This window comes from Aulonocara stuartgranti (genome assembly GCF_965226115.1).
Source record: "Aulonocara stuartgranti genome assembly, chromosome: 5".
NCBI classification, from domain to species: Eukaryota; Metazoa; Chordata; class Actinopteri; order Cichliformes; family Cichlidae; genus Aulonocara; species Aulonocara stuartgranti.
This window is the reverse complement of record NC_138943.1, coordinates 34,232,453-34,257,204: the sequence shown is the minus strand read 5'-3', so window position 1 is coordinate 34,257,204 and position 24,752 is coordinate 34,232,453. Positions and strand designations below refer to the sequence as shown.

The following is a 24,752-nucleotide window of genomic DNA, read 5'->3' as shown; positions in this document are numbered from 1 at the left end:
GTTTGCGTTTGGGTCCTCTCCTGCCTGCCACACAGCCTAATCATGACAGACACATGCCTTTGTTTTTATTTTGTTATTATCTTGTTTTTTGTCAGGAAGGGAAAAAAAGATCATTGGCTAAAAAGCAAGTGGTACTAAAAAGAAACAGGTCGAGAAACATTTGGCAACTAATTAGATTAGTTGGCAACAACTCTGTAACATTGCTAATGCAAACAGGCCAAGACTGACATAATCCCTACATCAAATATCTGAATGTAAGTGAGGTGTTTTTGAATTAAAGTTCTCTTTAAAGTTATGTACAAACTGTAGAAATGGGTTAGCATCACTTTCCTTTCCAGACTATATGACCCAAAGGTGCATTGTATTATTATTTTCATTACTAAGATTATATTACAAGTGTTTGGGTAATTAATTGTGCATTTTTAATTCAGGTGTGGTTGCATGTTTCAGTATTCTCATTCTGATTCTGATGGCAAAGAAAATAGCCTACAGTGTAAGACATTTAAAATAATGACAAAATAATGATATTTTCATATCATTATTTGGATGATCTGATATCCTCGTGTTGGTGTTGTTCCCAGACCATCATGAAAATGTTGTTCCAGGTTCAACATTGCAAGTGACCAATCACATTGTTGTGACATTATTCTTTTGCGCGCCAAGCCATTCGTGCATTTATGAAATTCCAATGTTGCAAGGACAATGTCAGCCCTTCTCCTTTTAGCATGCTCCATGATAACAAGCGCGTCTATGTCAGATGTGAAACTCCAAAAGGAAGACTAAATATCTATAAATCATAAATCACACCAACGCTCGAACCACCTGCTAAAACAGCGAGGCTTCAGACGTCATTAGTGACGTCACTCGCCCTTAAAGAAGCAAGCCTCGGCACGCGCTTGATAAAAGCCTTCCTGGATTTCTCGACGGCGCAGCGCGTCCCATCACTAATTCCAGGCTTCACTTTCAAAATTAATTTTTCCATTTTATCAGCTATCATTCGGCTGAACCCGGCACTGCTCGGGCATCTTCGGAAGTAATGGGCGTGCTCGAATGCAGTGCGTCTCAACCGGCGGTACAATCGGATGATCCCGGGCGGGCGGAGCCAGTTAGGAGGAAATGGTACAGTTGGCTGACTCCTCCTAAGAAAACCGGCGACGACCATCAGTACCCGGCAGTTTCATCGTACATCTGTACCGCTTTCAACTCAACGTTACAGCAGCGTGTTAAATCTCTTGAGCCAGTCTTAGGTCACTCACAAAAACCACACCAACACTTACTTCTAAACCAAGCGGCACTCGTATGGTGCAATTTTTTTTTAGAAATTTACGCCAAGGGCTTGGAAATTAACGTTTCAGAGAAATTGCTGCAGGATGGAGACGCAAATACATGTACCCGTGGGCTCGCCGGTAATTAGAAAAATCCCAGTTTTCGTGGACGAGCGCAACGTAACGGAGGGAGCGATGAAGCTCATTAAAGAGCTGAGACCGGCGTGGGACTCGAGCGACGTCAAGACCAAGGTAACGTTAGCCGCAAAGCTAGCTGTACTGATTATGCTAGGCTAGGAAAGGATTGACAGCTTTGCAGCATCACCGGCAAGCTAGTAGGAGGGTCGTGGCAACCTGACATGTCGCCTAGCTGAATTAATTTTATTGCACCGCCTATAGTTGACTATTTCTATTTTCTTTACCAACTAAGAAGTTTAAATTGGTTTTGCTTTAGAGAAAATTTACATTTATAGGTTACCGTAGCTATCAAGGTGTTCTAATTAATTAGCAAACTTGCACCAGGATGTCCCAAAGCTTGGTACGCTTCTTATCTGTAGTGTATGCCCAAAGTGCACATCGCGTAGGGCACTTAAAGACGGTGTGAAAGCTGGTATAAGTCGCGCTGTCATCTTGGTGTTGGAGGACAGCTGATGGTGGCGCGATGGTCAGTTTGATAGAGGAACACGGTGATTGGTAATAATTACTAGTTCAAAGGGACAGACTGTGTTACAGCAGGTCCCTGAGCTTTGTGTTCATTATAGCCTGCAGCCGATTGTTGTGTCTCGTTTCTTCCCAAATACATGTGTGTGAATCCTAATGATATTAGACACACTAGATTTTGGACTTCAATGGAGTGTACATGTTGGAGGCCAAGATATACAGTCTCTTCTTTTAAACCGTTTAAATGTTTTCTTAAAAAAATAGTACTAAAGAAGTGTAAGTGTGTGTGTGTGTGTGTGTGTGTGTGTGTTTTTTTTAATAAACAAAGAACCGTTGGGAAAAAACATCTTCCAGTCTTACTATGTCCACTACAGAGGATATAGCAAATAGGCTGAGTCTCCGGATAATATTGTTGTTGTTCCCATTTTATACAAGTAAAATAAAAAAACTTTTTTTTCCAAGTGTTTTAAAGTCTTTCGTCTCTTTGAACATTTCCTCAGCTACAAAAGCAGAGATTAAACATCAGCCCCAGTCATATGCATCTTATCACTGATGGGCATTAGCAAGCCAACATGTCTCTCTAGCTTTCAGGTGATGTCAGATTACTGGGACACGCCCACCTGAATGGCAAAAACAGTACTGCTTGCCCTCCAGCAATCATTTGAACTTTGAGTTTAATTTAGCGTAATAGTTACTGTGCTACTAGATGTGCTAATCAGCATTTATTTATAGCTGCTGTAGATCGGGCACCAACACGTGAGCACACCTCTGCCAACCCTGCCTTACAGGTCAAATCCCACCAATCATTGCTTCTCACCAGCAGCCCAGGCTGTTAGTGGCAGCTCATTTAAACTGTAAAAATGATTTACCTGACAATGGAAAAATACTTTACTGTTATGTCATAACATTAATGTCACAAATTATTACTACTGGAATTTTAGTGACCCTGCACTGTAAAAGTCTAAGTCAGCAAACCGTAAGATTTACATGTGGTAGTTTGAAAACTTTTATCCTTTTATCCATACAAAAGCCATCTACTGTTATGGTATGTGGGCTGATGGTGATGCCAGCCATCTGAGAATACAAATTCAGATGCAGGCAGACAGGACATTGTTGGTTCTTTTAAAGGGGAAAGAATTCAATTCAATTTTATTTATATAGCGCCAAATCGCAACATAAGTCGCCTCAAGGCGCTTCATAGATACAGAGAAAAACCCAACAATCATATGACCCCCTATGAGGAAGCACTTTGGCAACAGTGGGAAGGAAAAACTCCCTTTTAACAGGAAGAAACCTCCGGCAGAACCAGGCAGAATGAGATCGTAGATGCATGCTTTGCAAATGAGCTTTCTCCGAACTGTAGATAAGCTCTCCATTAGCATAGGAAGAGGAATTGAGTCATTTGGGAGGGGTTCAGAGCAGAGCCGCTGTTCCTCCACATCGAAAGGAGTCAGTTGAGGTATTGCCTTCTGGGTAAGGTGTTTCAGTTGGGTACGTCCTACCTGGAGGAGGCATGGGGCAGACAAAGGACACGCTGGAGAGATTCTGTCTCTCGGCTGGCCTGGAAACACCCCAATAAGTCCCCGGATAAACTGGAGGGCTCGCTGGTTGGTGAGAGGGAGATCTGGGCTCCCTGCTTAGCCTGGTGCCCCTGCATCCCATTATCAGATACTGGACGATTTATTCATTCGTTATGTTAGAGCTGAACTTTTATTGAGTAGTTGTCATGAATTTTTAAACAGTGGAAATCATTTTGTCTTGATGGAGTGATCAGGCCTGAGAGTCAACAGGAGAAAAATTGTATGAATTGTATTGATCTTAATTTTTAGCAGGTTTAACTTTTTTTTTTTTTTTTAGTACCTTATTTGTTTATTTTTATTGTTTTTGAATACATCTATAATTCCCTTTTTTTCGGACCCTCATGCTCCTGTAACAAGTGAATTTCCCTACTGTGGGATTAAAATCTATATCTAATATTTGCAAATTAATCCCCTGTTTAATGCAAAGTTAAAAGGTTGGAAGTAAAGCCTTGATGTTGATTTACAAAGTTGAAGGAAACTCTTATATGGAATTCATCGTCATAGGCCTACCTCAGGTTTGTGCTTTTGCTTATAATTTGATGTGGGACGATAATAACAATGTGCTTTAATAATATAGGCCATGAGCTAAACATCCACCCCTATAACAACGTCATGACATATTGTACCATTGGGTATGTAGACAATGGTGCGTATCAGCACCTTTATTCATTGTAATATAATAACAGTTGGTGGCAGATGTGGTTCCAAGAAGTCTTTTTTTAAAAGATTTCCCTAGAAGTGTGGTGGTGTTAGGTAATCCACAGAGACTTGACTCATCAGGGAAAGAAAAATGCATAATTGATTCCAGGTAAAAGGATCTAGTAACTGTTGTGTCGTAGCTGGGTCAAAGTTTTTGGAGCAGTGAGCGCTACAGAACTGTTAAAAGTCCTCAGTGGCACAGTCTAAGCCCAGCTGCTTCAGCCCTGTATTTACATCCTGGTTACTCCTCTCCCTGGGCCTTGCACAACAGCCACCTGCAGCTGAGGATGTGACCGTGTTTATCTCGACTTTTCCAGGCCAGACTGGCAAAACTTCTCTCAACGACTACCACTCTGACAGTAGATTTATACACCTGCACTGCTAACAGGAAGACCTGACCGGCCCTGCCACCTGGACAGGGAGATTTTTATTGTCTATTGCCAAACATCCACACACTTCCTGAAAATGGCAGAGTGCCTGCAGCGACAGAGAAATGGTCTCCTCTTACAAGTTTCACATAACGAAGACTCAAAGATTCACGTCAATCAAAGGAAACCTGTTCCAGCCTGTACAGTGAGGTCACCCTACAGGGAGCTGGTTATTGGTAGTGGGGTGGTTGAGGGGGGGATGCCACCATCAATGTCCCATGCAAGCAGTATATGGCAGAATGTTTACCTCTGTCTGGGTCCAAGCTTATCGCTGTCTGTCGATGTATTGATCGTAGGTCTTAGCAGCGTATTGTGTGGCGGGCAGAAGGGATCAGTCACGTTTTGGCAAAGGCGTGTATGCTTGTGTATGAATAGTCATAACAGGGATGTCTGTCGCCCATCTTTGTGGTGAGCCACGTGTGGAATGCCAGATATGCGTGAGTGAGCGTCTGGTCCTTGGGGGGAGATGCAGGCAGTGTGTATGTTGTTATTGTGTCCGCTGCAGCGGGACGGACCGGCCCACCACTGTCCACTGGAGCCACGCTGTCACTCCGATTTTTTTGTTTTTTAAGGCCAAGTTTCAAACACACAAGGCTTTTTGCTAACTTTTCATTTTAGAAAAAGCATTTGACTCAGCTTGTTGACAGCATCACTCTTTAAGACTGATCAGGCGACGTGCAAGAAGTCTTCACCAGTGATATGAAGGAACACTCAGGGTGTTTTTACTCTGGTTCGTTTTCCCAACTGGTGCGGTTTGTTTGTGTGGATGTGAACATAGTAACTGCACTCACATGTGGACCAAAACAACCACACCAAGAACCAACAGTCCAAAGTCCAAACGAACTCCAGAGAGGTTCATTTACAGTTCGTTTACAATGTGAACGTGAGCCGATATGAAACAAATACTGGGTGTACATTACAAGCTTAAAAAACATCCTGTAGCCAGATAGAGAACATCACCAGTTAACCTTTGGACTGTGGGAGGAAATCAGAATACATGGGGAGCACCCACGCAGGCACTAGCAGAATATGCAAGGTCCACACAGTTGATGGATTTGAACCCTGGACCTTCTTGCTGTGACGTGACAGTTGTAACTACTGCACCACCGTACCGTCCAGGATGATATGATCAAGATAAAAATGTTTCCTCTTAGGCTAAAGGGAGTAACTCAGTATAATGTTGGTATGTCATCATCGTCATCAGCGTAAGGGGACAAGTGGGCTTGGTGGATGCCACACAAACACTCAACCACTTGTCGAGAACATGGTGGCAGATGACTCTATCTGAGGACTGTATCTGTGTAGACCGCTGCAGAGGGCTGTTGAACCACTACACTCTGTAGTGTGCATTCATTTTTGATGAGTTTTATGCCCTACTGTAATATCCCTCTCCATGTCACTGTCCATACACTGCTCTTGCTAACACAGACTGACCATGCCCTGTTCTCATGTTCTTGTACAACTATTATTCAAACAAAATCTTAGTAAGATGACTTAAAAACCACTTCAACATTTAGCTCAAGTCTTCTGTGAACCCTGCGGAGGCGTTCTGACATATTCATCTCATGTAGGTCAAAGCTGTATGGTGTCTTCAGGGTTGATGTTGACTTAGAGGTAACTAATAGCTTTCAGGAAAACAGTCCTGAAGCACCATGGCGCTGTACAATCAGAGGCTCTGTTTGAGACGAGATGTGGTTTCATCTTTTTCCAGCTCTTCACCGATGGAACCACCAACAAGCTAGTGGGCTGCTACGTGGACGACAGTCCAAATGACGTAGTCCTGGTCCGAGTATATGGAAACAAAACAGAGCTGATTGTGGACCGAGACAATGAGCTTAAGAGCTTTCAGGTAGTGTTGCCGCGTTGCAGAGTCCTAAATTAATTAACGTAAGCAGTTGTTTGCTCCTACCTCATTGTCATCTTTTTGTGTCTCCTAGGTGCTGCATGCTAATGGTTGTGCTCCTCGCCTCTACTGCACCTTTCTAAATGGCATCTGCTATGAGTTCATGCAGGGAGATGCACTTGGAACGCAGGATGTCAGAGATCCTACTCTGCTCAGGTGTGAATTTGTCACAGCAATGTTTGAATGGGTTTTTTGAGTTTACTCAAAGATGGTGAAAATTTTAACATCAGTGCTTTTCTGCCTCATACAACAAAGATTAGACACATGGAGAAATGCACAGGACACACAAAAAAAGAACTGTATAATGAAGAAAACGGACAATTCCACAAGGTTCTGAGCTGAAACGCAACATCTAGAGGGAATGCTTTATCTGGTAACACAATGTTTTGACTGTGAAACAGTCTTCCCATTGTGGACGTCAGCTCTGTGTAGTGGACATTATGTATTTTCTTGTTTTAATTCAACTATCTCCAGGAACTCTGTAACCAAAATTTGTCCTTGTAGATAAATGAAGTAGGACACTCTGCCACTGTACTGTGGGGATTCTTTACAACTAGATACTAATGGTCTGTAGTTGAAATCTTGCCACGACTGTAACCTTGTTCTGTCTGTCTCCGCTTAGGCTGATAGCCAGGGAAATGGCTCGTATCCACGCCATCCATGCACACAACGGCTGCATCCCCAAACCCAACCTCTGGATCAAGATGCGGAAATATTTCTCACTTGTAGCCACAGAATTCACAGAGCAAGCCTCCAACATCAGGTGAGCTCCTGCTTATCTACTTTCAAAGCTCAAAGTTAAGGTTATCATTATCACCGTGATAATGATGCAAATAGTCCATAAAGCCCAGCATGAGTTTCCTGTTAAATGAGAACATAAGCTGTTTGCATAGAGCCTGAAATATTCTGCAAGTTCTCCGTGATGAAGCAGTGGGGTAGTTGGGCTTTCTTTGCATAAAAAATGACAGAGATAACTGCAAAAAGCGTACGACTGTATCCTGTGCGGTTCATGTATTGATGTCCAAATATAAACTTTAACATTATTTCTGGGTTTGAAGGCTAACAAATGTTCCTGTTGGCACAGCACTGTCCATTTGAGAATGCGTTAGCAATTAAGACTGTCACGCAGCTGAAATACTCGGCACTGACTCAAGTTCTCTTTTTTTTTTTCCAGGTTTGTTTAAAAAGCACGTAGGACTAAATAAGCAATACACCTTAGCTAGTCTCAGTAGAAGAGAGTTAGGTGCTCTGCTGCAAATACAAGGTCTCCTGTTCCATTGCAAGCACACATACTGCAAAGTCGCATGATTTGACAGCATATGGGATATAGCCCAAATCAAGTCTGTAGAGAGAAGTAAACATGTGCTAAGGTCAGACGCCGGGCAGAATTAACCAATGACACAATAATGTTATTGCTATGCTAATTAGCTCATTACAACAATGGAGCAAGCTTTATATTTCTACTGAAATATGTCAAAGCAGCATGGAGACAGTAAACTTTTTAATCTTATCTTTGTGTTTTATATGAGTAAAATATCGTTGACTTGTAGCTTTAGCATAAAACTGAACACTTGGCTTGCAGCATAGAAAACACCAAGATATTTGTCAGCCAAAAGATGAGATGTAATAGAGATGTAATTTCCCAGCCTTACCTAGAAGTGTGTTTAATGAAAATGTAAATTCATCTCTATATAATAAGGAGGATAGCATGGCAGAGACATGTGGAGCAGATAAAGTATACCATTTTATAACCTGGCCAGCTGCCCAGTCCCAGCTAATATCTTTGTTCTCTTCCCTGTTAGATTAAGTCCAGCATGTGGCTTATATAACTGTAACAATAATAGCAGACTGGATTAGGGAGTGTTTGGCATTCAGTGGGCCAGCAGATGTTTGCTTAGCCCGGTCTATCAGATCACTTTATCCTGTCCTTGGTAACACAGACAGCTAGAGTCCCTGGTCCTGGACAGCAGACACTTGTTGCACACTGCTATCTGAGAAGCCCTCATGTTGCGCTTCATTTTAATAGGCCGGTGTTATTTGTAGCATTTAGTCTAAATCAGAATCATTTCAGTAACATTTCCTTTGTGGATGACATGTTAGATGAGTTAAGTTTGAGTGAGTGTCAGAGAGAGAGCTAGCTAGATGGAAATCTGAGAGGAGAGGGTGCATCCTGTGTGCACACTGGTTTTCTCTGAGCTCAGACTGTCTTCAGATTGATACTGGAGTAATCCACATAAGCCCATTACATTTAACAAAGGGGTTTCTACTCAGCACTCTTAGCTTTTGCTTGGATGAGACTACCTTAGCTCTTTCTCTGCTATCTAGTAAGACCACCTTTGGACTACCATCAGATCAGACTACACAATCTTAGCTGGGCTGAACCCTTCGTGATGCGTGAAGCCTCAGTAGGTTTGTGTCATGTGCACACAGATGAGAAGAGCAAAGATTTATATAAATACTGGTGCAGGATATGCATGAATGTTTATAAGATAAGATAAGATAACCTTTATTAGTCCCACACGTGGGAAATTTGTTTTGTCACAGCAGGAAGTGGACAGTGCAAAAGTTATGATGCAAAAATTAGAATACAATAAGAATAAATACAGTACACAACTGTACAGAATAGAATAAAATAAAATACTATATACAGTAGAATAAAATAAAATAAATATACAATAAGATAAGAATAGAATACAAATACTATATACAACTGAGTAAAAATACAACGATGACAGAAAAGATTATTGCACTTAGTGTTATTGCATATGTATGGATGTGTGTGCTTGATCAGTTAAAGTCTTTATTATGGAGTCTGACAGCAGTGGGGAGGAAAGACCTGCGAAATCTCTCCGTCCCACACCGTGGGTGCCGCAGTCTCCCACTGAAGGAGCTGCTCAGTGCTGTCGCAGTCTGCTGCATGGGGTGGGAGATGTTGTCCATCAGGGATGACAGCTTAGCCGCCATTCTCCTGTCACTCACCACCTCCACTGGGTCCAGAGGGCATCCTAGAACAGAGCTGGCCCTTCGGATCACCCTGTTCAGTCTCTTCCTGTCCCCAGCAGAGATGCTGCCGCCCCAGCAGACCACACCATAAAAGATAGCAGAAGCCACAACAGAGTCATAGAAGGTCTTCAGGAGTGGGCCCTCCACTCCAAACGAACTGAGTCTCCGCAGCAGGTACAGCCTGCTCTACCCTTTCCTGTAGAGGGCGTCTGAGTTATGAGTCCAGTCCAGTCTATTGTTCAGATGAACACCAAGGTACCTGTAGCTGTCCACAGCCTCAATGTCCATACCTTGGATGTTCAGTGGTTGCAGTGGAGAATGCTTGTGCCTGCGGAAGTCTACCACCAGTTCCTTGGTTTTACTGGCGTTGATCTGGAGGTAGTTCAGCTGGCACCAGTCCACAAAGTCTTGGGTCAGACCTCTGTACTCCTTGTCGTCCCCATCAGTGATGAGGCCGACTATTGCAGAGTCATCAGAGAACTTCTGCAGGAAGCACTGGGTGGAATTGTGGGAGAAGTCTGCAGTGTAGATGGTGAAGAGGAACGGAGCCAGAACCGTTCCCTGTGGGGCCCCCGTACTGCAGACGACCCTGTCCGACACAAAGCCCTGAGTCCTCACATACTGTGGTCGGTCGGTGAGGTAGTCCAGGATCCAGGTAGTGAGGTGATGGTCCACTCCAGAGTTCACCAGCTTGTCCTTTAGAACCGAGGGAAGAATGGTGTTGAAGGCACTGGAGAAATCAAAGAACATGATTCTCACAGTGCTTCCAGCGGTCTCCAGGTTATTATTTCAAGTACAGTGTGGAATAAATCGCAGATCAGATGTTGGTAGTCAGGTCTGAAAACTCAGGAAATGAGGTGTAATGTAGCCGTAATAACAGTGACTCCAGCAACAGGAGGGTCCACTGAGAACTTGTTTCTCTGCAACTGTGTTCCCAGGAGTCAGCAGGCCAGAGCCCCACTGAGCTTGTGTGTGCTGCCTGTGCATGTCGCACTCAGTTGTTTTCATTTCACATATGTTCCCACGTGGCATGATACCAAAATAATGAAAGGTGTTTTATTTAGGTGAAAAACAGCCAGTGAAAGTATTCCTGTGATACTTACTTAACAGGTGGACACAGTGTTGTGCGTGCAGCTATTCTGAATGGTTGTCACAACAATGTGCGCGACTACACTGACCTTCTCTCCATTTCCTTCCCTGTCCAGAATACAGCAGGAAGTTCCCAGCAAGGTGGTGCTGGAGCAGGAGATGGTTTGGATGAAGGAACATCTTTCCACACTGGGCTCACCTGTGGTGCTCTGTCACAATGACCTGCTCTGCAAGAACATCATCCACAACAGCAAAGAGGGTAAGTGTCTGAGCCTTAATCTGAGCTTCTCGTCTCACGGCTGTGATTCTATTTTACAACCAGAATGAGCAGCAGCACTTCTAACTTCACTCCCCACACTGCCCCCATTCCAGTGGATCATTGACAGCTGGGTCACTAGAAGTGAGGCATGTTATACTAACTGCCTGCACCAGCACAAAAACATCTTTTGGTGTTAACATGTAAAGGTTGGGAGTTACTAAAGTAATGCTTTATTTGCATAATATTTCCCTTTTAGTATAACTTTCTGTTTGTGCATCTATAACAACCAGCATGCACACATACAGCTCTCTAATATCATATGCTGACTTTTACAGTTGTTTCCTTTTATTCTTTAGGCAGTCTGTGCTAACATTTATAGAAATGGCCTTGGGCTTTGAGGAGTTTCAAAACAGACAGATAGTTGTCACATGTGTTCGCCAAGCTGTGGTACAAAATATTAAGAATTCTAATATTTTGTACCACAGCTTGGCTAATGCAAACAGCTGGACAAATTAGCTTGAATCCACAATAGCTGACTATGTTAGCATTAGCCATGATGCACAGTGCAGCATGCTGATAACCATCAATGACCGGAAAAAAGGATTTGTGTGCTCTACAAATGAAGAAGAAACACCCATAAACAAATATTATATGTTAGTTTGGTTTCTGGGGGGAAAAGCATTTGCCTGTTAGCAAATTAATTCAGCCGTAATGTTAGCATTCCCAATAACTAGGATTTATCTGGCGGTTACTAGGTTTTAAGGAAAACAGAAACATGATCTTTGCAACTAGAGCAGGGCGATATGGCCAAAAATATTTATCACGATATATATTTGAAAATTTGCGATAACGATATAACTGACAATATAATTGATGCGAGACAAAATACAACTCCACAACATTACTAGCGCAAAAAGACAACCTTCCATTTATTTTCACTTAAACAAGAAGCTGGTTTTTATGTACATTAAAGCTTTATAAAAATGTAACAGTGCAAATGCAAATTCCTTGCTGAAAGTTTAACCAAAAGGCATTTCCAGTAGAAATGGGCTGACATATCCTGAGCATAACCATGTATAATATCCACTGAAGTTAAAAAGAGGTGCTTTGCCACATTAAACTGCAGTGTGCAGTACGCATTTTTCGGACCGTAAGGTGCACGGGATTATAAGGCACATTAAGCGAAACAAAGCAGTCAGATAAATCAAACTTTATTAAACTCATTCTTCTTGCTTCCTCCACTTCTGTACCATTGATTCATTAATGTTGAATTCTCTGGCAGCTGCTCTATTCCCATGTTGTTGCAGTATATTAATGACTAACCTCGTATTGTGGATGGATTATCTCAGTTGTTCTCCTGACTGAAGTTTGGTCCGTTTACAGCATCCTGCCATGCGATTGCATTTGTCTCTAACCATCAGGAACCTTCACGTTAACTTTTATAAGTGGAAAAGTGTTAGTGTTCGTCCTCCAGCTTCACTGTTTATGTTATGCTAACATAGCTGTGTCGCTAGCGATCACGTAGCACATCATTATATACCAGCTAGCCCAACTTCAGTAACCCTACAAACGTCACTGCTGTTTAGTTTCCTGTCTTCATTTATGTTGGACGTGATAGCAGAGCTGTACGTTTGAATTTTTCTAGAAATCTCAGTCAGAACATGCTATATCATGTTTAGGTAACTAGCGAAACTAGCGAGCTAACTTCCGCTAGCTTCCTGCTAACTTCTAACTCCGTTAAATGTAATAAATTTTGTTTTCATGGATGCCTGGAAGTTAAACTTCATAGTTACACCTGGTAAAGCAGCAATGCTGATCGTTTTTATTAAAGATGAAAGAATTTAGACAGTTTTTAACTCTCAGTGATGCTGCAGTGTTTGTTTGACCTGAAGAATATGGAGTTTAGGACCCAGATTACTCCCAGATTTAAGAGCATCTTAGCCCGACAAATACGACAATAACGACGGCCGCTTGCATGTTCTGCAAAAAAATGTGCTTCGTCGTGTATCTGACGGACAAACACCAAACCAGTTCCACATCACTGAGGTTGCACCATTTTTACAAACCAATTCTGGTTCATCTGTTTCACTCAACAATCGGCCATGTGCGTATGAAAACAAAGGCACTGCGCATGCGCGTTTTACTCATATTCTACCGCGATATTTCATTTTCCTTTCGTTGCCTAACATTATATCGGTATTACCGTGAACGGTATAATATGGCCCAGCCCTATTTGCAACAGCACCTCTTGTACTACAATTCAAAAAGTTCTCTATTGTAGGATCAAGAAACACATGCAGCGTGAAACAAGAAGCAAAACAGGAAAAAAATGAATGAGCGTGATGTGTGTAGTTATGCTTGTGCACCAGTTGCAGTGGTTTCATTAACACTCCATTCATCAGGATCTTCCAAAATGCTGCTTGGTCAGGTCTGCTGATATATATTTTGGGTTTATATAGTGCAACTGCTTGTAATAAAACAGACTTTATGTAAAGACTCAGCTCAGGATTCATATAAAGGACTACTCCCTGCTCCGTCCCCATCAGTTCGAGAAATAAAAAACCTTTGCTTAGATTATAAGCAACAAGCTGTGCATATGTTGTTAGTAAGTTATTGGTGGCAGCATTTACTGTCATACATATTGTTACTAAATCACCTCTGGAGCCACAAGTAGGGCTGGGTATCTGGTATCTGGTATCCGTATTCTTCAGGTCAAACGAACACTGCACTGAGAGTTAAAAACTGTCTAAATTCTTTCATCTTTAATAAAACGATCAGCATTGCTGCTTTACCAGGTGTAACTATGAAGTTTAACTTCCAGGCATCCATGAAAACAAAATGTATTACATTTAACAGAGTTAGAAGTTAGCAGCAAGCTAGCGGAAGTTAGCTCGCTAGTTTCGCTAGTTACCTAAGCATGATATAGCATGTTCTGACTGAGAGATTTACTGAAGTTGGGCTAGCTGGTATATAATGATGTGCTACGTGATCGCTAGCGACACAGCTATGTTAGCATAACATAAACAGGGAAGCTGGAGGACGAACACTAACACTTTTCCACTTATAAAAGTTAACGTGAAGGTTCCTGATGGTTAGAGACAAATGCAATCGCATGGCAGGATGCTGTAAACGGACCAAACTTCAGTCAGGAGAACAACTGAGATAATCCATCCACAATACGAGGTTAGTCATTAATATACTGCAACAACATGGGAATAGAGCAGCTACCAGAGAATTCAACATTAATGAATCAATGGTACAGAAGTGGAGGAAGCAAGAAGAATGAGTTTAATAAAGTTTGATTTATCTGACTGCTTTGTTTCGCTTAATGTGCCTTATAATCCCGTGCACCTTATGGTCCGAAAAATACGTAATGCACACTGCAGTTTAATGTTGCAAAGCACCTCTTTTTAACTTCAGTGGATATTATACATGGTTATGCTCAGGATATGTCAGCCCATTTCTACTGGAAATGCCTTTTGGTTAAACTTTCAGCAAGGAATTTGCATTTGCACTGTTACATTTTTATAAAGCTTTAATGTACATAAAAACCAGCTTCTTGTTTAAGTGAAAATAAATGGAAGGTTGTCTTTTTGCGCTAGTAATGTTGTGGAGTTGTATTTTGTCTCGCATCAATTATATCGTCGGTTATATCGTTATCACAAATTTTCAAATATATATCGTGATAAATATTTTTGGCCATATCGCCCTGCCCTAGCCACAAGCATTATTCAGTTTTTGTGGATTCATGCTAATTTGCCCAGCTAAGTCTGTCTATCTGGTCTTTGTATATCTGCTCCTTGTCTATAGTAACGACAGACTGTTGTTACTATAGACAAAGATCAAAGATTTGCAGTTTTTCAGTGCATTCATGTAAATTTCCATGAATGTTGCAAAGGCGTTGTTCACTGGCTCTTGTTCCGGTCATCCAGGTGTAGATGACTGGTGTACAGTTTGACCAACAAGTCCCTCCAGTGCGTCTAATAGTCACATAATCCCTCTACTTCCTGCTGTCTCAAGATGACCATCAAAAACAATCCCTGCCCCAACAAAGGAAGATTAACTGAAGCACACAGCGGTTCCATGTAAAGATGCTCTTCAGGTTCAGTCAGTAGCACTTGAGTGAAGAGGCAGCACAGCTAGCAGGCTTTTTAACTGTCTCTGACTTTGTCTGTCATGTGACCGTGCACTGCATGTGGCAGCAGTACCTGAAGAGTGCTTCATATTGCTTCCCTTCAGCTTTGCTGTAAATGACCACGTGCATAATAATGTAACATACGTGTTTTCCTTTCTCTGGTCTCCTTAAGGTCATGTGCGCTTCATCGACTATGAGTACTCCAGCTACAACTACCAGGCCTTTGACATTGGCAACCACTTCAATGAATTTGCAGGTCAGCAAAAGCACAGTGTGATTTACATGAGTTAGTTATGTGTTGGTGGTGCACAGCTTATCCTTCAACTGCACGTCCATGTGTTTGTTCAGGCATGACTGAGCCGAACTATGGACTCTATCCTAGTCGGGAGATGCAAATGGAGTGGCTCAAGGTGTATCTGCAGGCTTACAAACTCTTCACCAAGAACACAGAGGAGGTCAGCCAGCGAGAGCTAGAGACGCTCTACGTTCAGGTCAACAAGTTTGCTCTGGTGAGACAGATGTTGACAGATGCACACAGTATCTCTTGCAAGCTCAACCCTGCTGTTTCATGGTACACATCTGATATCTCATTTGTTTTCTCTCAAGGCTTCTCACTTCTTTTGGGGTTTCTGGGCTCTCATCCAAGCCAAATACTCCTCCATCGATTTTGACTTCCTGGGGTAAGTGTGCGTGTGTGAAGAGGTTAGCACTAAGCATCATGACTGTACACGCACACATACACAGAGACGCACACACCACCACATCCGTGCAGATGAGTTAAGCAAGTCATGGTTGAATGTGTTTGGGAATGTGGCAAAGGTTCACCAATCTGCCAAAAATTGTGTCCACAAACTTTTTTTATCTTATCTAAAGAACACATTTGTAACATTCCAAGAAGAAATCTTAGAGAAGAGACATCTCTGTGCAAGCGACAAAGTCAAAAATCAGTCTTTTCTGTCTCTCCGTCTGCAGGTACGCCGTGCTACGTTTCAACCAGTACTTCAAGACTAAACCTGCAGTGATGGCCCTGCAGATCCCAGAGTGAGAGGAGGCGACGGAAGCCAGAAGGACGAGGAGAGGAGCCCAGAAGGAGGTGTGTTTGAAGGTTAAATTCTGGGACTTCCTCTCCCATGAAGACGCTTCTGTGAGCCAGCTGTTGATGGACCACTCCTCGGTCAGCCTGGCATCCTTTTCCTGCAACAAGCGCAATTACTCTTTGATTCCCCCAAACTTTAGCTCCACGTACGTCACCGCTGTAGCCCGAGAATGACAAAACTTTCATGTGTGTATGTGTGCAAGTGCATTCGTCTGCGTTTGTAATATATGTTGAAAAAGCGTCACGCTTTTCCTCTTAGAGCAGCTGAACCAGGCGTAGAGAGGTCTGTGTTTGGGATAGGACACCAAAATGTTCCACAACGCTGGTAATGATGTCACAAGAGGAAGGAGAGGGTTGAAGAGTGTCAGGACGATGGTTTGTTTTCTGAAACTGACTACAGGTGCAGCCTGGTGTTAGTCCCATTGTATGTTTGTGTCTTGTGTGTGTTCCTTCCTCTGTCTCTACATATTTTAACACATTGTGACCTTTTCTCGTTTTTTTTTCCATCACCTTTGGTGCTAAGTGCCCGTAGCTTTCTGCACTGAGCTTTCCTCGGGGTGTCCTTTCCTGTGCCCCCTGTTTTTCCTGTTGAAGCACTTTCAGCTTCTTTCACCACATCTTCCACTTATTCACAGCAAACTGCTGCTGCTTATGCTGCTAGAATTGTAAGACTTGTCTGCGTGTTACTTGGTGTTTCATGCCAAACGCCACGTGTTTGGAACAGCAAATGGAAAGGTTTAGGTTGACTCACTGTTAAAGCTAAATGTGCATTTATTTATTTGTATTTAACATCTCAGGTTAACAACTCTTTGGAAAGTGGTACTGAAGGAGGTGGAGGGGATGGCTACAAAGACGAGACCTCTGTGTGTGTTCCTGTCCTTGAGCATTATTTCCACCTTTTTGACTTTTATGGTTACAGCGCATCGCTCTGTTAAATTTTCCATTTAAGGTTTCCAGACATTTTGGAAAGTCACCACCTCTGTCATCCTCCCTGTGCCATGTCCTCCTCTCCCTTTATACCCTTTCATCTTTGATCGGTCACCAGTTCCCAGTTTTGGTCTTTGGTTGCTTCTCCCTTTACTCTGCGGAGGTTTATGCATCTGTTTTTCAAACCGTCCTGAAATCATAGCCCAGTCTCAGTCCCATGCTGTAATCCACTCTATTCATCTCAGATTTAGTGTCAAAACTTCTTACATAATTACATATTGCATAAGTTTTATCTGGGGTCAAATCAAGTGGAGCTTTCAAAAAGAATCTGGCGTGGGTTAGCTGGGGGGGGGGGTGTCTGTCACGAGATCAGCTACTGTTTTCCTGGGAAAAAGATCTGACTCTGAAAGACGAAGAAATCATTAATGCACAAAAGTACTCACAGCTTAGAAAGCAGGCTTCTTTGAAATCTAGCTTGTCTGTTTGTTATTAAATAATTTTTTTTCAGCTTAACTTTTGACTGAACACCTAACTAAGCAGAAATGTATCTGTTCAAGCCTGTCACCTTTTTCAAAAGGCCAGACAGATTGAGTGTAATGTGAAACATAGACTGTATAGAAAAGATGGATGTAATGTGATGTAATGCACTGTGATGTCAGCCATTGGTGAGCAGAGTCTCATTTTGAAGCCTCGAGTTCTTTCTGAGATGTGGCTCACAGATTTTGTCAGTCATATGCAAAATCGTACAGTACTGTAGTTAACTTCTGACTCAATAATAACTAGTAATAAGTTAATAATTAATATAATAAGAATAAGAATAATAACGTACAAAAATTACATATTGGAAAGTGTAAGACTTGAAACTAGTAATTATTCAGACAATAAAGTCATCAATGATATGTTTACAGAGTTCAAAAACTAAGTTTTTCCAGAGGCTTCTAAGCAGTTGGATGTCTTTTTGTGACCTCCCCGCTGGACATCCCAGTCACTGCAGGGCATCCCAGTCACTGCAGGGCATCCCAGTCACTGCAGGGCATCCCAGTCACTGCAGGGCATCCCAGTCACTGCAGGGCATCCCAGTCACTGCAGGGCATCCCAGTCACTGCAGGGCATCCCAGTGCAAAACTAGAGGGTAGAGCTGGTGGGGTGGAACCTTTCGTTTCCATCACCGTTGGCCAAACTTGGCTAAAAGCAGAGCAGAACTGGCAGCTTTCTAAAGAAGTCATGGGGTATTACTCCTCCTTGGCACCAAAGAGGGAGCTCTGACCTTTGTCCTCTACTGCTGGTGTCGTGTAACTGGAAGGCTTAATAATTCACCAGCTGAGCTGCAGGAGAGAGGGACTAAAGCATGTTAATGGCTTTCATTCAGAACATTTAACCCGAGAGGGATTTTCTGAGGAGTGCTGTTAATATCTGAAGTCTTTAATCGTTCTTAACTTTAGGTAAAATAATTCTCTTCTCCTCAGTGTGAATAAGAACTGATTGCAACAGTACAAAACTCACTGGGTTTAAAAGTTATTGATGCATACACTGGCACATATTCAGGAGTCTTTTACTTCACTTAGTGAATTTTATTATTTAAATGTTATCAAGAGACTTATTTTATGCCACTAACAGTGAAGTAATCAGCTTGGTGCATTTGCAAAGGCCAAATTGGTGAATTTGCTGCTTGAACACACAATTCTAATACCCAGGTAGGACATCAGCCGGGATAAAGAGGGCATTCGCACTCCATGAGCACTGGGTGAATATCTCCATTCCCTTCAGAGGACACTTATACAGGCTGCTGACAGCTTTTTGAAGGGAAGGCATTTTAGGTTCCTGTAACATTGTATCTTATACGCTGAGTGTGTGGGAGATGAATTGAAGACACATTCCAACTAATCTTTGCATTTATTTAGCAGCTGTTTGGATCTTTGGTCACCTTACCCACTGCTGTAGTATCACCCATTAAAGATGCAGTGATCAGATTTCATGTGGCCAAATAGAACAAATTAAAAAAAAAACAACTAGCCCGGACAAATATACCAAATAAAAAATGTTTGGCTTTATTTATTTGCACAAGTCTTTCACTGCTCTGTCTGTGAGTGCACTTCCTCAAACAGGGAGTGGAGACAGAGATGGCTAATGTGAGATAAGACACCGTTAACTGAGCTGTCAACACATCATCTCAACTGTGATAAATCCATCCAACCAGTGTTAAAACGAACGTGACAAGAAAGCGAAACCTGATATTTGATCCACGATATTGACACAATATTGCATCCGTATTCACAATGCTGCAACAACTTTTTCTCTTTAGACTGGGTGCTGGGTAAGGTGACAGCAAACAGAAAATGAACTTGACTCTGATCCCCATTTCCAGACAAATGCATCCATTTCATGTGTTTTTGTGTCGACTGCTGAGACCGGCTGTCTGAATTTGCTGTTCCACGCTGGCCATTGAAACGGTTCACTGTCATAATGTCGTCACTTTATACGGTTGTTTTAAAATCAGTTTGTTTATTATTGATTCTAAATCTGCACTCCACACTTAGTTTGTTGCAGTCCAGTCATACCAAAACAGTTAGCTTCAGTTTGCATTGCATTTAATTTGAGATTAACTATGTTTGTGTGCGTGAATGTACTAACTTAATTATACAAAATACTGTTCAGAAAACTGACTTCTTTTTCTTTGTATGCTGACATATACTTTTTGTAAGTGCTTTGATTTGAAAGGTAGAGTGCTGTGTAAAAGGACACAGCGCTTGGTTTGCAGATGTGACTTTGTAAATGTACTCATCCACTGCTAAAGGAGATGATGATGGGGGATGTAAATATTGTAAGAAATACTGTGAAAAGCTTACTGTACAGTGATCCTTCACACCTCTGTAGGAGTGGCAAGATTATTTAACTGTTGTTAGTAAATATTTCCATTAAAAAGAATGAAATGGTATTAAAAGACCTTGTTTGGCTTTTGATTTGTCCTGTTGATTTGTCGGTTGCCTCAGCTGACTCTGTGAATTTGGCCCTGATGGGAGGAAGCAACTACAAAACTTGTGCTGGGGGACATCCTGCCAAAACACACAGACTATTTTAATGATCCCTAACTTCCCTAGGAGTGGAACCTTTCACACCTTTTTTGTTTTACCCACATGAGAAAGAAAATGCATCCTCCTAAGGTTTTATGTATCAGGACATATTAAAAATCTTATGGTCCTTAGCGGGTCTGAAAAATAAGTGTAAACAACTTTGGATGAATAATACATGACATGTAACACTGTGTTATTAGTGATTTAAGAAAAAACAAGCCAAAATCCAGGAGTAGTGTTTGAGAAAAGTTCAACCTTACTGCTTCTGTGGGAATGAAGAGGCCAAGAAGTAGCCTGCTGTGATCACCTTAGTAAAACCTTAACTGTGGGCAGTTTTTGTGCCAAATAAAAACCACAATTTTCTCAAAAATTGGACATCCCAACAATTTAACTCCAAATTCAGACTGTGCCATTCTCCGAGGAACTGCCAAAAGTATTCACTCAGCCATCCAAACCACTGAATTCAGGCGTTCCAGTCATTTCTGTGGCCGCAGGATAAAACCAAGCAGCTCGGCATTGGGACTGCTTCAACAAACATTTGTGAAAGAACGGGTCGCTCAGAAGCTCAGTGAATTCCAGCGTGGTACCGTGATAGGATGCCACCTGTGCAACGATTCCAATTGTGAAATTTCCTCGTTACTAAATATTCCACAGACAACTGTTGTAAACAAAGTGGAAGCCACTGGGGATGAAACTCAACAACTCAGCCAAAAAGTAGTAGGCCATGTGAAATCACAGAGCGGGGTCACCAGATGTTGAGGTGTAAAAGTGCAGAGGTCACTAAGTTTCTGCAGAGTTAATCGCTACAGATCTCCAAACTTCACGTGTCCTTCAGATCATCGGTCCCCGGGCCACGCCGGCTCAGGTGTGAAATGTATGGTTTTATCAGTTTTTAGTGTTAACTCGGTTTTCCTGGGTCTTTTTCCGTGTGTTATGAATAAATCTTCTGGTTTTTTTGGTACCGGTACTGGTTTTATTAAAGGCCGGTCCGTGAAATTATTGTCAGACATAAACCAGTCCGTGGGGCAAAAAAGGTTTGGGACCGCTACTCTACACGATGTTTATGCAAAGTTCCATCCGCTCATCCAGGCCAAATGAAGAACATAGATACACTTTGAATAGTATAGTATGATGACACACAGGCCTAATTTAACCGAAAAGATTGTATATAAATAGAAAATGATATACGATGCTTAGTCTAGTCGTGCTTAACAACAGTAGGTCCACAAGTTTCGTCATTAAAATACAGCCAGAGTAAAAAGAGCGCACACCCTGTACCACCAAAAAAGGTTTTGCTTATCATCAGGACATAATAAAAAAGATCTAGTCTGTACCAGGTCATAAAAGTCAGAAAAAACAGTCTGAGGTGAACAACAGCAACTCCTTATATATTATGCCCTGTCTTTAGTTATTTAGCAAAAATAAAGCAGAAATGCAGAAATAGCGTGTAAAAAAATTAATTAATTAATTAAAGAATAAAAAAATGCTCCCACGATTCAACAGCTTGTCAAAGCAGCAACGACTCGATGTAAATGTTTTTTTTGTCTCAGTCTCTCAAGTCCTTACGAAGGAATTTTGGCCCACTTCCACAAAAAAGAGGAAAAGTTACAGTTTAAACCTGCAAATTTACTTGTGTACAAAGAAATCCCCCCAGATTGGCTTTTATATAAAACGTATACTTTTTAAGTAACAATTTAACTGTTTTTTTTTTAATTTTTGGGTTTTTTTGAGAAAGGAGAATAATAATCTGATTTCCATTTGTGACATTGTGAAAGGAAAATCTTTTTTGAAAATATAAAGCGCCTTGAGGCAACTGATGTTGGGATTTGGTGCTGTATAAATAAAACTGAATTGAATTGAAGACTTGAGATGTCTGAAGGATCTTGCAGGAACACTGATGCCGTTTTCCAACATACTGAACAGTAGACAGTGATTTCATAGCTATTGGTGTCTGGATGAATGTCAGGCATGCAGGCTGACTGAACACTGAGGCTGGGAGGCTGGAACTCATGAGTGAGCATTGACACTGGCAAGAAAGAGACAGACACAGCAACAAGAAAATCAGAGGAAACAATGTGAGAGCCCAGAAGGGGCTTTCTTGTGTTCTCAGCAACTGCAGTTGGTAACAAGCTGCAACTGTATGTAGCTGGCAGCCACACTGGTCCTGTCCAGCAGATGGCGACACTGGCACACTAAAGGAGCAGTCACTACCGAACACACTGCAGACTCATTTGTAGGCTGATGCAGTTTGAATGATATATAATGGCTTCAACTGTTATAATTTTCTATAAATTGGCATCTATCTATCAGAATATGGTGGAGCTGGTTAAAGGAATTTGTATTAATTCAATAAATGTCCTCTCAAAGATAATAAAAACAAACAAACAAAAAAAACATGCCATGTTTGTGTGTGTGTTTATGTCCACCTACACACAGACTGGAGCAAGCAGGAGTCCACTAAAATATGACAGCCACTCATCCTGACCTTCGCTTACTCAGAACCCCAGAAATACATGTGATAACTTTTGATTGGTTGAAATTTCTTTCAGACAGACTAAGAGCAAAATGTTTCTGAAGAAGTGTGATATAGCCATGACCCTGTCACTGGTTGACCACTGTTCCTTCTTTGGAGTACTTTTGATAGATACGGACCACTGCAGGCCGGGAATTCACTAACAGATGTGATGATGATGAGAAGCAATGTAAATCCAGAACAACCAACCAGACGACCTATCTATCTATCTTTCTATCTATACATATATACATATATATATATATATTAGGGGTGCAACGATACTCGTATCGATATTGAACCATTCGATACAGTGCTTTCGGTTCGGTACGCATATGTATCGAACAATACAAATTTTTAATTTATTTTATCAACTTTTCTTCTGACGATGCTGTCTGTGTTGAGAGCTCAGTGGATCTGCGCTCGACTACTCCGCCTAGGCTGCACTGTCGAGCGCAGATCCACTGAGCGCAGCGCAAGCTAGCAAGACAGAAGCTAAGCTCGTTGCAACATGGCAAATTGAACCTCCCCCACCCTCATTCAGATCTGACTAGGGTTGCCAACCGTCCCTTAAAAAACGGAATCGTCCCGTATTTAGAAACAAAAGTACACGTCCCGCATTGAGCTAATAAGGGACGCACTTTGTCCCGTAATACAGTGAGAATCAAAAGTAGTCTATAACTTTTAATGGAATTAACGCTTTGTTTGAAAACATAATTCCCAGCCCCTCTCCTGCTTTGTGACCAATGTGCTGACAGCACACTTATGACAATTCGAGTATGACAATTCAGATTACCGCTCATCTCATTGGTCGAGGAAAGGTCGCTTACGGAGAAAATACCGGAAGACAACAGATGACCACAACAAGAAGCATGGCCAACAGGGAAACAAACACCGACACTGCGGTGCAAGTCTCGGACGACAGTACACCTAAAGCTGGGCAGACACTGTGCGATTTTTTCAGTCGCGCGATTCAGCTCCTGCTCAAACTGCACGATTGACTCGCAGGGGTTAGAAGTTCATAGGTCACGATGCAGGTCTCACACTATACCGCCCGATGCTCTGATGCGACCTGAGTGCTCACACTGTGCCAACATAACATGAAGGTTATAACAGAAAATCTGTCGCTCTGTCTTTCACTCACACAGACACACAAACCACCACCATCAACTTTGCTAAATTGTTAATGAAAAACATTGATCAGGCAGCTGTGAATGAGCAACAGTGTAAATCCAACTATTTTAACGGTTGTTGTGGTCGTGATAATTTTGTGATGCCACATCGAAAAGGCTCGGATGAGCTTTCCAAAGTTCTACAAGTTGTGCCTCCATCGCTTGTGTCCAGATCACACGCTGCACAGCCGTGCTGCTCCGTCTTTTTCACCGACGTTTACGTGTTTGCGCGTGAGCAGTGTGAGCGGCTGTGGTGACACCCTCACGAGCGATTGATGATCGGGAGCTGCTCGAGGTGTTAATCGCTTCTCGTTACCCCACGTATACTACACGATGCACGATGAAGGCCAAAATCGGGCCGATCACCAAATCAGTCGCACGACTCAAAAATCGTCTCAAAATGGACCAAAGATCGCACAGTGTGAGCCCAGCATTAGAGCAGCAATGTTTGTTCGCTCAGAGAAAGGAAAAAAAAGGCTGTAAAAGCACAGGGAGGAATGGGAAAAGGGAAACACCTGGCTGGAAAAGGTCACCATAACACCTATAAAGCGCACTGCACTGTGTGCCGGCGCACTTTTTCCATAGGCATGCTTCTAATGGTGGGCACATGAAGAACATGAGGGGCGTGAAAGCTCGGGGAACCCTTAACCAATTTCTTGTCCACCAGGCCACGGCAGAAGCAGATATGGTATGTAAACACTGGTTTGTTTTTTAAACCCTCTGGTTAAGGTTAATATGGGCATGTGCAGTGAATATCAGCGCTATGTGGCCAGAAGTGTGATAATATAATTTATTTTGTGTAATAAACAACTCCAAGGATAGATGATTACAACAAATAGATCACTAATACATAAAAGTAATACATAGATGAATAATGATGATGAGTTAAGATGCGTAATCATGGGAACAAGTGGGTTTACAAACAGGAGCAGCTGATTAGCATTAGAAAAGCT

At 42.0% G+C, this 24,752-nt stretch overlaps 2 protein-coding genes across 2 annotated transcripts in view; both read left to right on the top strand.

Moving 5' to 3' along the window:
- The first annotated feature begins 899 nt into the window (after positions 1–899).
- Positions 900–16,850, top strand: etnk2 (ethanolamine kinase 2). The gene is made up of 9 exons (XM_082533607.1): positions 900–1,517; positions 6,344–6,481; positions 6,570–6,691; positions 7,158–7,298; positions 10,744–10,886; positions 15,194–15,277; positions 15,370–15,530; positions 15,628–15,701; positions 15,994–16,850. Exons 1-9 carry the CDS (start codon positions 1,371–1,373, stop codon positions 16,064–16,066), a joined length of 1,083 nt encoding a protein of 360 aa, XP_082389733.1. The 5' UTR covers positions 900–1,370; the 3' UTR covers positions 16,067–16,850.
- A 7,040-nt stretch (positions 16,851–23,890) lies between these two features.
- Positions 23,891–24,752, top strand: part of LOC309706776 (uncharacterized protein) — a 217,420-nt gene continuing 216,558 nt past the window's right edge. The window contains exon 1 of the mRNA XM_082533612.1: positions 23,891–24,487. Coding sequence (XP_082389738.1) covers positions 24,407–24,487 — 81 coding nt within the window. The 5' untranslated portion in view covers positions 23,891–24,406. The remainder of the gene's footprint in view (positions 24,488–24,752) is intronic.

Bases quoted from the DNA above. Each gene is read 5' to 3' on its own strand.
- etnk2 (XM_082533607.1), top strand. From the start codon at position 1,371: ATGGAGACGCAAATACATGTACCCGTGGGCTCGCCGGTAATTAGAAAA. The intron at 6,692-7,157 runs GTGTGAATTTGT...GTCTCCGCTTAG, and splicing joins AGAGATCCTACTCTGCTCAG to GCTGATAGCCAGGGAAATGG. The intron at 7,299-10,743 runs GTGAGCTCCTGC...TTCCCTGTCCAG, and splicing joins GAGCAAGCCTCCAACATCAG to AATACAGCAGGAAGTTCCCA.